The sequence below is a fragment of the Triturus cristatus genome, chromosome 4_1 (assembly GCF_964204655.1).
Source record: "Triturus cristatus chromosome 4_1, aTriCri1.1, whole genome shotgun sequence".
In the NCBI taxonomy this organism is placed as follows: Eukaryota; Metazoa; Chordata; class Amphibia; order Caudata; family Salamandridae; genus Triturus; species Triturus cristatus.
Genome location: NC_140585.1, coordinates 416,690,360 through 416,703,343, shown reverse-complemented (window position 1 = coordinate 416,703,343; position 12,984 = coordinate 416,690,360). Strand labels below are relative to the sequence as shown.

The 12,984-nt window shown below is 47.4% G+C and overlaps 1 protein-coding gene across 2 annotated transcripts in view; it reads right to left on the bottom strand.

Moving 5' to 3' along the window:
* Positions 1–12,984, bottom strand: part of POLR3B (RNA polymerase III subunit B) — a 1,087,861-nt gene that overhangs the window by 149,408 nt on the left and 925,469 nt on the right. For both annotated transcript variants that reach the window (XM_085652533.1, XM_085652534.1), the window contains one exon: positions 5,613–5,716. In XM_085652533.1, coding sequence (XP_085508659.1) covers positions 5,613–5,716 — 104 coding nt within the window. The remainder of the gene's footprint in view (positions 1–5,612; positions 5,717–12,984) is intronic.

Sequence of the window (12,984 nt, the reverse complement as noted above, 5' to 3'; positions counted from 1 at the left end):
ACGCCTGGGGATATTCTAAGGTAAGGAATCTAACTAACGTGTTTCTATAAGATACACAGAGCACATACCCAGGAACAACAAGCATTGAAAATGCAATAGGCCTCGCCTTTGATCAAGTTAAAGCCATTTGCTTTGCTAATGGTATTATATAGCAAAGCGAATGGCTTTAAGTTAATAAAAGGCGAGGCCTATTGCATTTTCAATGCTATTTGCAGGCTCAGCTGGTGCAGGGGCTCTTCGAGCCCAGCTGGACCCCCGGCTCAGCTCTCCCCGTTCATTTGCTGGGTGGCCCACCTCTAATCTATTGCCCCCAAACCCAGGGGTGAGGCTCTGACTGCCACCGGAAGGCAAACACCTTTCTCCAGAGACAAGGGATGAAGCTGCTCTAAGTGGCCCGCGTCACACGTGGCGCTGGGCGGCTGTACGGCTGCGCCAGGCACTGGAGCACGGTGACCGGAACAGCACGTAATCGGGACAGGTCGGGACCGGCAGCCGGTGCATGGAGAGGGAGGGTGGGGGGACCCTCTAGGACCGGACAGGCCTTTCATTCCAAAGGTAGGTATAGAAGGGGGGGAAACTTACTCAGGACAGCGCATTTCCTCAGTGTGCTGGAGCACGGGGAGGCCGGTTTCGAAAACCCAGGGCGGCTTGGAGCCTCTGTCACTTTTCCCAGCTGCCCGGCAGGCAGGGGAGGCTTCAAGAGAGGAAGAGGAGAGGTAGAGAGAAAGCGATCAGAGAGAGAGAGAGGAGCGAGAGAGTGGGTGAAGGAGAGGGGAGCAAGAGGGTGGATGGAAAGAGCCCGCGAGGAGACGAAGGGATAAGGGCTGTTTGTGCATTTTTGAATCCCCAGTGCATCCCTGCGCCCTCATCAACCCGCGTAGGGGACGCTGTCCACCTCCGCTGTGTCACAAGCCTCACTAAGCATGCACTCACTGATGCTTGGCCTCCCAGTCTCTGTGTCACAGAAGAACAGATAGAACGAGTTGGGGATGAACAAGCACTGAGATTTGCAGGAGCGGACAAAGAATAATTTCTATACTTTGTGTAGCGCTCTCTAAATTTTCTCTGATCTCTAGGCGTTGAAAACAGTTGTTAATCATGACGAGGGCCTCTGAGATTATGCAGCAGGGAAGGACCAAATTATGTTGCATGTTTGACTAAATTATGCAGCAAGAAAAGACAATCAAGCAGCATAATGCAGCACATTTAGCGATAGCTATACGTTGACATTTTTACAAGGGTTAACACTATCTGGGCAAAGGTTTCACCTCATTAGAACTAGTTTAGCACCCAAATCCAGCAATAAGCAAGAGGCAACAAGCTACTGTGTTTTTAGTAACTTTTGATCAGTTTGAGCTAGAAAGATTTTGTTTGCAAACATTTGCAGATTACGTAGCAGATGATGGATTATGTGCCAAATGCCGCAAATCCATAATAAGGCAAAAAAACGTCAGGGCTAAAAATTGCAGATTTCCAGGAGCCCTGATGAATGACCCAACTCGATAGCACTCATTTTACCGACCTCAGAAGTATTAAAAGCTGAGTGACAGTACCAGGATTGGAACCAGTAACCATCATTCTAACACACATAATTATACAAAGAACGCATTAGTCCATTGAGCTATATTACATTTTATACTAGGAAACACAGAAGTACACAGCTATAGATTGACAGAGGCGCACACACTGGGACAGTCACCCACTGACATACACACCTAACAGTCAGTGTTGTAACGCAAACTGTTGGGGCCCTCCTGCAGATTGTGGGGAGCCCCCCCACACCCCTCGCTCTCCCATAACTCAAAGATATTAATTGGTCGTGGCTCAATAGGGGGGACTTGAATGGGATGGGGCTCCCTAAATGGCTTTCCCCACACATGCACCGCAGAGGCCTGTGTTACGCCTCTGAACAGTATGTTGGTAGTTAATCAGATCGTGCTGATCAGTGAGAGCACATTTATAAAATAAGCTAAAGGGAGAGTGGAGGAAAATAGGGTCGACAAACAGCCATACGAACATGCACTTGTGCAGGACAGTGACAGAAGTAGTTCAGGGAGAACACGTAATTGGAGATACACACAGCGACGGCCAAGTGAAGACACGCAAAGACAGATGGACGGACATACGTTCAGAGCCTCACCATGGCGAAGCCAGAGATCAGCGCCGAGGTGCGGCTGGAAGGCTTGAGCTTGGCGCGGCTGAGGTAGAAGCGCCTCCAGTTGAGAGCGTGCACCGAGTGCTGGTTCACGCTCATCAGCTAAACGTAGCTGCGGCTCACGAAGTCCCGGTAGGTGACGGCCGGCTCCTCCATGAGGGTCGGGCTGCGCTGCTCCTCCTCGCCTCTGGCGTCGTCTTTGTTTCCGCCACCCACCTCTGCCGAGGGTGCATGGGCGTGCAGGTACTCTCCGCCCCTGGGGGCCGCGGCACCGCTTCACCGGCCTGAGGCAGCGCCCGGGTCCCTGAGGCGAGTGTCGGGACAGCTGAAGCAAGAGAACACCCTCAACGGAAGAGCCCCCGCGGGCAGCCGCTGTCACAGTGAACCGGAGGTGCCACTGTCATCCAGAGCCCAGGTAGTGAGTGGTGCCAAGGAGGCGCTGCAGCCAGACGTCCTGAGTGCGCCCTGGAAAGAGGGCACTGACGGAGCTGTCACAAAGAACACTGAAGGGCCTGCGCAGGGGGCACTACCGCAAAGGGGGCTCTGTAGCGGAGGGCTCCAGAGGATCTCTGATGATGGATCGGTGAGGGAAAGGCCCGCAGGCGTGCCTCACTGTGACAGCGAGGAATCCTCCCTCTGTAGGCCCCCAGGCTCAGGCTGGAGAATCGCTTCAAAAGAAACTGATCTCTGCTGAGCTGTGGGGCTGGGCAGCAGGGGGTCGAGTGGCCGGCTGCAGGAAGCACTGTACAGTGCAGCACCGGTGATCTGTCCGCGCCCAAACCGGGGTAGAAGTGAGTCACGGGGAGGGACCCAGGCACTCCTCCCCCTCGTAGTAGACACACACACACACATGAAAAGCACGCAGAGCGAGGGAGGCGCACTTCCTCTGGGTCACAAGTCTCACTAGGCATGACCGATGACCCGCCCTCCCTCCCGCACAGGTGCCTGCCGAGCCCCCACTGCTCCCCAGTCCCTTTCACTTTCGTCCTTTATGAAAGCTCTTCTTGTATTTATGGGGCCATATGTTTTAAACACATGGCCCCATAAAGATAAGAAAAGGTTTTACCACAAACGTAAAGGAACCGAGCCAGTCCAACTGGGACGGCTCTAAAAGAGAAAAGTGTACGTCACTAGATGCTCTTTTCCAATGGCTGGCCACCGTTTAGCATAAACAGTGACGCCAGCCAATGGAAAAGAGGGGCGGGGTTTAAAGCCCACTACAGAAATCTCCTCTAAATCATTAAATCTCGCCAGCGAGACTGCGCATGTCTGCGCAGTCTTACGCCAGGCGAGACCTAAAAATGGGCATATCAATGAAGGCGAGAGGAGTTGGCATAATGGCTAGGGCGGTCGACATCGAATCTGGGGAACTGGGTTCGAGTCTCAGCAATGACGCTGAACATCCTGTGATTCTGGGCAAATCACTTAATCTCCCCGTGCCTAACAAAAATGAATGTGTCCTCATGTAATGCAACTGGTGCTATGTAAAGCGCTCTGATACCCGATTCAGGTCAAGTTCGAGCTATATAAAACTCTGGGTGGGAAAGAGACCTCGGGGAAAGATAGCCTCCAAAGTCTGGTAGACACTCTGGGTAGATAGACGAGCATCCCTACTGTGGAATCAGTTAGACAAACTGGTTTATCTAGCAAGAAACCAAACCACGTAGGGCAATTGTTAAAAGACTTGTGAAACGTCTCAATGATGGATAATAATCCATTTAAATTGTTAATATGCAATGGCAGAGACGAGATGTCCAAGGAGTGCAGTTCTAGAACTAAGATTATGGCTCTCTGCGCACGAAAGTCTATCCTGACTGAGTGTTTAGGAGATTCAGCAAAATGGTAAACTGGAGAAGCTGACATGTAGGAAAAGCCAGCTTTACCCATTCTGAGATAGACTACGAACAGTAGTCGCTAATTTCCATAGTAACCAAGAGCATGAATTCTGAATTACACTCAACAATAGCCTGCCTAGAAGTTGCAAGTGCAAAACCAATCCTCTTAACTAGCAGCAAAATGAGCATGCGTCGCATTACTTTTGGGTCACCTGTAAGGTACTGAAAGTCCTGTGAATCAAAGAATAACCTCAGACTATGCTAATGTAGAACTTAATGAAACAAGAGCCGTGGGAGGTGTACCTTTCACCAAGCACAACTGCCCTGGGATAACAGTTTTAAGATGATATTGTGTTAAATCGCTTCTGTCTCTCCCACAGGAAGATTAGACAGCGTACCATTACGGAGCCTGGAAACAATTTATGACTTGATTTCTGGCACATTACTAAGCTGATTCATTTACAAAGCCATTACGACCAGCAGCCCTGATTTTCTTGCAAACAAGTACGCCTTCTCTAGTGGTTCTCGGCACACGTGCAGCCGGGACACCACCATACTGCAGATTATGAAGTGTAAAAAAAGAGAAAAAAAAACACAAAGCAGCAGGTCTTTTCCATCTATGCGCCCAGGATCTGTAACAACTCGTATCCATCAGGAACGCCCCAACAATGCGCCATATTAGGAGAGAGTTGAAGCCTCACCTCTTTAAAGAACGCCACATCACAACCGTCCACAACCCACTACCTTTCGTGTCATTCGTTGACTTTATGCTCGTCTTTGACCCTGTACAGCGCTCTGCTTCCCTTTGTTTAGATTCGTACTATAGACATACCATGTACATACACACACGGAGCACATTAGAAACCTGAAAAGAGTTAATAGTGTATAATAATCTAATCTTCAATACTGTATCTTATCACAGAAACATCCACATCGGTTGTTTTAGAAACTAAGGTCATAATAAACATAACTTTTGGACCGACTGTCTTTGAATATTCACAAAGCTCACATAACACCACAGCGTCCAGTTGTTTTTAGACAAAAAATGCAGCTAAGCCACTGAAGAAACAAATAATCAACAGATGATAAGATTTCATAAGTTGAAAAGCAGTATAAGCAATATAGAGCTCTGTTAAAAAAAAGCTATAAATGATATAAGCAGAGGCGCTATAAAACTTAAGGGGCATAAATTAAGTACAATGTCGGTATGAAAAATAAAAGTGTACACTAGAAACGTGACGTATAGTTTACACGATAATTACCACCGTAGATAACCAGCCATCCTCGTCCCTTCTAATCGGACGTCTTCTTGGTATGGAAAATAAGGTAGTAAATGGTCTAAAGGCCCGTGGAAAGCCTTCGCTGCCCTGCAACATCCTAGGCCCCTGCTCAGCACGCGCCACGCAGCAGCAGCATCATCCTCCAGTACCAGTACCTCGCCTCTCTGTCCACAGGCAGTGTGTGTATGGGTGTGTGGAGGGCAAGATCACAGCGAGTAACTTGTGCGCATTCCTACCCTGAATACCTCACCACACTGCAGCCGCTAAAAGATTTTCCCTTGCACTTGCAAAAAACATCGTATACATTGCACAACTTCTCAAAATGCAGGTTTATCAGCTGACCGTCATGCGCGATGGGAAGCCATGTGGATTCATGATGATATCTGGACAGATTCCTGTGTCACAAAATGGCATGTCCTCTTGGGGAACAATCAAACCGCAAACACCTAGGAGACAAAGGCGCATCTGTTCAGTTAAGAAAAGACAACTGTACGATTTACAGTAGAAACTCAAATGAACGCCTGTACCACATGAAACCACAGTCTGAGAAACATGAGCTATCTGCAGCCTTCAACAGAGCAACATTCATCATTTTCGTTTTACAGCCTAATCATCTATCTTTAATCAATCATGCAATTCATTTCGACTCCCAGACATAAAATACATTTGTGAAAAGTACACAATAGGTTGAGGTCTTGGCTACTCTTTTTAAGGTTCAAGGACAAACCATGGCTCCACCTACTATTCGTCTATGATCAATCATATGATGCCCAAGGATTGACAGTGTTCTTGGTAACACACTTTACCGTGGTAAACTCTCAGATGCAAATAGAGACCAGCTCTTCTGGCAAAGCCCATCCATCCGCACACTGGCCTGACCAGTCCGCAGATCTCTAGAGTGGGACCTTCTTAGATGGAAAAGAGACCATTCCACAGAACGGGGAGGTGCGAGGGCAGTACGCAACCTGAGGTTAGATATAGTATCCACCACAAAGAATATTACCAAAGATAAGTAAATTGTTCTTCTGATTGATACTTCCAACTACAGATTCCTCCCCTTGTGACTAGATGACAAAGAAGTATCCTGTGCCCCCTCAAATGTGGTGGGTCTGTGGAATGGCTAGGACAAAAAAGTCTTGCAGGTCTGAGTGGGCAAAACGTTAATCTTGACAGACCTGGCTGTCAAGGTACTAGTGCTTCGTATATGTGTGCACTGATGCCCATGATGCAACCCGACAGATAGCCAGGATAGGCACTCCATGTGCCAGCGCAGTATTAGTAACTTTGAGGCGAGTGGAATGAGCCCTCAAAACCCGCAGGTGGCTACCTCTTATTTAGTGTAAAGTCGATTTTAATGTAGAGGACCATTTACCTAGAGATGGGTCTTTTCTAAACTGCCTTGCTATTCTTTGCTCCTGAGAAGATCACAAAGAGCGGACACTCTAAGGCCTGTGGTACGAATAATGTAGAAACTGAGGGCTCTTTTGGGAGCCAAATGATGAAGTCTCTCCTCCTCTTTCGAGCGTCAGCGCTTTAAGTGGGCCGAGTTACTCCAGGCCTCAGACCTTTTATTAATTAAACGCAGGCATTCTAACAGGTCCCTATCAGACCATATATTCATGTCCTTAATTTTACAGGCAAAAACATTGATGGATTTAATGAATTAAAAAAAAGTTACGGTTATCTATGTGAGCGATTCAATTCCTATTTATATTTCCCGTTTTACTTAATTTTGCATCCCTAAAAGTGTTTGCTATTTCCAGGATGTTCTGTTTCTTTTTCTTCTTGTTTATCATATTACTATTATAGAGGAGCATACTTGGAACTAAGTTGCCTGTAGGTGTTCCTAACAGCCTAAGATTACGAGCTCTTGAGTTAAGGCTATAGGCAGTGCGAGTTTCTCACAGTGCTCATCAGTCAGTCAGAAAGGTATTCGGAATACGATCATTCAATGCTTAGTCTCTCTGCACAGTGTTCAGAGCAATGGTAACGTATTCCAGTTGCAATTGTGATTCTGTGTAAATGTGCGAATCTGTGCAGACCTGTGCTTACAGGTGACTGGGTGCTGTGTGTATTTAGGGACTAGTGACATGAAGAAAATGCAAGGCGTGCATTTAGGAGACAGTGAGCAGGGTGCTGAAGAGGAAATAGATGATGTGTAAGATATGCAGAAGGAGGATATGTGGGAGAAAAAGGGTGTATCTGTCGAACTCAGAGTAAACTTAACAAATCATGATTAGGACTCGCTAAAAGCCACTATCCTTTCTACAGGCCATAGTTATGTTTGATTCACAATCTCATAATTTCCGATTAGAAGCATTTCAAATTTTAATTATTTGCTACAGAGCCTCTGAACCAGTAGCAGTCCAATAACCCCCACTGAAGATCCTTCGTAATCTCCTCTGAAAACTGGAACGTGATTAGAGAGATCCCCTTGATGTTGGGCCCACTAGGATGTCAGATCCCACTGCAGAGCCCACATACGCCACCTGGCATGCTCGACCAGCAGGATAAAGGAGAACATCAACCCTAGTAGCCTCAGTTGACCTCACTGAAATCCAGGACCTAGGCTGAAAGATCAGGATCATAGCCTGAACGTCCTGGAATCTGTTTGCCGGGGGGAAGGCATGAAACCAAACCATTTTCGGAATAGCTCAGGTGAAAGGGAGCATCTGAAAAGGAGATAGGTGTGACTTTGGGATGTTGATAGTGAACCCCAAAGATTACAGGGGGCTCATATGCTTCCTGCAAGTCCAACGGCACCCTCCAGTCTCTAGGGTCGAGGGCAGACAAGACCTGGGCTAAGGTGAACAGTTGAATTTCCCCTTCCGGAGGAAGGCGTTGGGAGGGCGCAGGTCTAAAATTGCACAAAGGTCTCCATCTTTCTTGGGCACCAGAAGGTAGCGTAAATAGCACCCACGACCTACTTCTGTCACAAGCATCCTCTTGATAGCCTCTGAGGCTCAAAAGGCCATCATTTCCAGGCTCATATTGTAGAGATGGTCCTTCATCAGTTGCTGGGGGGACAGTGGCAGGAGCGGCCAGGAAGAAAGTCAGGGTAAGGCATAGCCCCTGCAAACAATCTGTAGAACCCACTTGTTCAAAGTAATTTCCTCCCAACCCTTGGAAATAGGTGGATTCTGCCCCCCACTGGGTTTCTGTGCTCCTGTAAGGGCACGTCAAAGAGGTTTGGTAGAGGGGTGGTAGGCTGGACAGCCTGTTGACCATGACTAGAAGGGCTGTGGACACCTCGGCCTTGCAAAACTGCTGAGTTCCCTATGGAGGCTGGACAGGCTGGCAGTATGGGGTAGTTCAGCCAAAGCTACAAAAGGAGCAGTGGCAATGTTGGAGTTGGCGAGGTCGGGTGGAAAGGCCCAGAGAGCAAGCAGTAGCCTTGTTCTTTTAAAAATTCTCTAGAGCGGAATCAGCCTTGCCCCCTAACATACGAGTCCCATAAATGGGCATGTCCATCAATAAGGACTAGACGTTGTCAGAAAACCCAGTAAATAAACACCACGCAAGGCAGCGAATGGCAACACTGGTGCCTATGGCCCGCCTGATGGAATCAGTGGTGTGTAAGCCACAACAAATCATACATTTAGCTGAATGACAACTGTCTTGAATCACTTGAGAGAGAACAGGTCGAAGGTCTTCAGGTGCACTAGGGAGGACCTATGCCATTGAATTCAAAAGGTCGGGGGAGTAGTGTTAACAGAGTAGAGCACCACAGTAGTGGAGGGAAATATGCGTTTGCCAAATGCTTCCGCCAGCTTAGATTGCCTATAGGGAGGTGTGAGGAAACATGCCTTTTGCATGTTTAATCATTATGTCTTGCCCCATTTTGACTACGAGGACCTAGTGTAATAGCTCTGAAATGCCCTATGCCCTGCTAATTAGGACTCTTTGTATTTTCTCTGGCCCTTAAAAGGGTACATGGTTGATCGGATTATACCTAATTGGCATAGCTTAACTTACTTGGAAGTCCCTAATATATGGCACCATGGGTACCTTTGGCCTGTAAGGTTAAGTGTCACTTATGGACTGCAGCACTAGTTGTGCCACCACGAGTATGGCAAAGTAAAACATGTCTCTTAGGCTGTCACTGTAGACAGGTAGAGCAGTTCAAACTGCTAACGCGACTTTGCCATTGAAAGCAATGGCAAAGCCCAAACCTCCCTTTTTAATGTGTACAAGTCACTCCTATAGCAGGCCTACCAAGTCCTAAAGGCAGAAAGAAGAACATATGTTTTACATGTTTTAACAGTAAAAACTAGAAATTGTCATTTTTACTATGAGAGGCTGGTAGCCCCTATGACAAGTACATAGTTACAAGATGACACCTCAGCCCTACTAACTTCTGATTGAGACTACTGAGATTGGTACTTCAAGGTGTCAAAAGAATCAGTGTATTAAATCTGATTTATTGGTTAAACTGAATTTAATATCACTGATGGGCAAAGTGCAAGTTTGGTAGGTTGCCACCTTGGTTGCCCATGGTTTCCAGTGTCGGTTTCTGATTGCATACGAAGACTAACCTTCCAGACAGCCTTCTGCCCTCCTGGAGAGATGTGTGAACAACTCCAAGGAAAGCTAACAATAGAGGCCTGCCACTGGAGGAGGTGTTACCTCCTCCTGGCAGGAAGCCATACGGGGTGTTGGCCCAAAAGGTGTGCTTCAAAGGGGAAGGCGCCTATGAAGAGCTAGTGGTGCACACACATGGGAGGGGCTGCTCTATTGTTTAGGTAGACAAGCTGGCAGCAGGGACAGGGAAGGAAAATAGTTGCCAAACCACTTGTTTTCAATGGGCGTGTAGCCCCCAGGGAGCCACACTGCTAGGGCGGCCTACCAAGCTCCACACACCAGGAGAGGGGTCCTGACATCTTGGGAGTGGGCAGAATAGAGCACTCTAGGATAGCTAGATGCCACACTTCACAGGATGTTGTCATCAGGCGGGATGGAACCACGTAGCACATTGGCTAGTGACCGCAACCTCCCCACAAGGGACACCCCTGGCATGCAGAACTCCGATGTCGCTTGGACTGGAGAAGAGGGACTGAACTGCTGACCCTGGAGCCAGCAAAGAAGAGGCTGCACCGAAGTTGGACTGCACCTGCTGCTCCTTGGGCTAGAGAAGATAGGTCTGTGCCTGTAGTGTCTTGCTCATGGAGAAGTCATTCACCGAATCCAGCCAGAAGTAGAGACTCCAAAAGTTAGTTGACCGACATCCTGTTTGCAGCACAGGGCCACAAACGCGGATGAAGCTTGCCTGGGTGAGTTGATAGCCCACAGCAGTGGATCGCCACTCCTCGTCGCAGCACAGCAGGGGAGATCGAGACCCGTTGCTCAAAAGTTGCACTTGAGACTGCTGGACCCAGGAGAGTTGTCAGAGTACAGACCGGTCACTTAGAGGGAGTTATTGCCAAAAGAAGGGAACTACTGGATTCTTTGTGCCTGGTGACCAACAGTCCAGTGGTCACTGAATTTTTGTTGGATCAAAGAGGACTTCGAGGAACGTCGACCCCTGTGGCCAAAGTTACCCTGGACTGAGGAGTAGTCACAGGAAAACTCCAGTAACCCGCACAACATCTTCAGTATCCTTGAACATTTTCAGCATCCTATTTCCTTGCATCAGTACCACTTTCCATTTGTTCCTCTGGAAAAGCCTGACTGTTCTAAGCCACAGCTAACCAGGGCTGGGCTACCTTTTAACAAACAAAACCTGACTGGTCCCTAGAAGGTTGCTAATATATAGTACACAGCGAGGTCTCACAACCACACCATATAATAAATCTCATTTCCTCATGGAGGAGAGTTAGGAAATGTGTTTAGTTCTGCTGGTAAAAGCTTGCACCACCAGGCTTTTTAGGTTACTGGTGTTGCAGGAGAAAAGCAGGGTCATCTGGGGCAGGGCAATGGCACCTGGAAATTTGTGGATTGACTGGGGGGCCAGAACAAGGTTTGGCCCAAGTATCCAATAAAGTATCTGTCAGTGCCTTGTTATATGGAAGAAGGGACCCAGAAATTGTTTGCCGTGGTTGGAGGACTTCTGTCAGGACATTAGTATTAACCTCTAAGGTGTGGAGCTGCAGGAATCTCCAAGGTGTGGAGCTGCAGGTCAAGTACTTCAGCTGCTCTATGCCTCACCATGGCATAGAAGCAGATTCCTCTGTGGCTGAACCAGGGGGAGACCAGTTTCAGGAAGGTATTGAGACAACTAGCCTAGTCTTTGTACCAATTATTATCCTGGTAGGGTTGAGCAAACTACTCACCGGGTCATTGTCAGACTCTGTAAGGCTATGGACCATTAGTTGTACAGCCTACACATGTAACAGGTCCACATTCACCCCTTCACTAGGTACCAAACACCCCATTATAGCCCTTGACTCTCTCAGGGTAGCGAAGCAGAGCAGTCCAAGGCCTACTCTGGGGACGTAGTGTGGGCTAGTTATTACCATTCCCTGGCACATATTATTAACAGTCACTAAATGATTGTCCAGTTTGTGCTTTTTCTTTGGAATATGAAAAGTATATTTATTATACACACACTACGTAATACTATGCAGTAATATTCAATTATACATAAGGCTGGTGGAAATGCTTTGTCAACATTACATTTGACCCCTAAAGGGTCATAACCCAATCATCACAGTGCCCCCCCCCCCCCATGTTCAATACAGCACATAACCATACAGGGGGGTGCTTTACATCAGGTCAATGTTATCCCACTCAAAGACCAGAATCACAAACCATAATACCTCATTCCAACACTGACATCAGTAACCCTAATCCATTTGCAATCATTATAAGTGATAAAGCATTGCAATCATGTGCACAAATAAAAATTGGGGCTCCCGGTTTTATAATATTTTTTTTTTTTTTTTTTTTTACAGTTCCTTCTGTATTTATCCATATTTATTGACAGTCTTTAGTCCAAGAAGGCATCAGGGGTTTCCTCCTTCTAGTTGTCAATGGCTGCTGCTATCTATTTACAGTGTCCAGCTCTAACACATCGTCCTCTCTCCCCCTTGTGCAAGAGTTTTTAAGTAGGGGTGGAATTTTCTAGAAGCAAGGCACCCTCGGCCAATCCTTGGGTGCCAAATCACTTCACCACACCTGTCCCAACCCTCCTGCATAGTACACTGGGACAATTCAAGATGTTACCATCCAGGAGCCATTGGTCACATCTCCTCTGGGGGACTCCGCTCCACCTGCCGCTGACTTACTACCAGGGCCTTTCCCACCAAAACTTCAAAGAGGAGCCCCCTGTTATGTTGGCTCCAGTGGTTTGGGTTCGTTCCTTTGTTTCACTGGGCCTGGGCTGTCCAAATCCTGGTACAGTGCAATAGCTAATTAACAGATGAAGATGTTCTTCCCCACCCTCTCCACCTCAGGAGCTTAGTGAAGGACTAGTAATTGCTCCCGTTGTGTGGGGAGGCCATTGTTCCTTCTGCTGGAGAGCATTGTAATTTACTTGGTCCAGCAAGGTGAAAAAAAGCCTGAGCTATGATCCTGAGCTGTTCCAGAGAAATATGTTAATTCTGGATGGCCCATAATATTTACATATAGCTCCTTGAGACTTGCATATTTGATCTTGGCAAATTCTGGATGGCCCATAAGATTTGCATATAGCTCCTTGAGACTTGCATATTTGATCTTGGCGCATGCTTTTCACCCCAATTCCATAACTTGCTATACTTTGTAGGCCAAAGGAAAA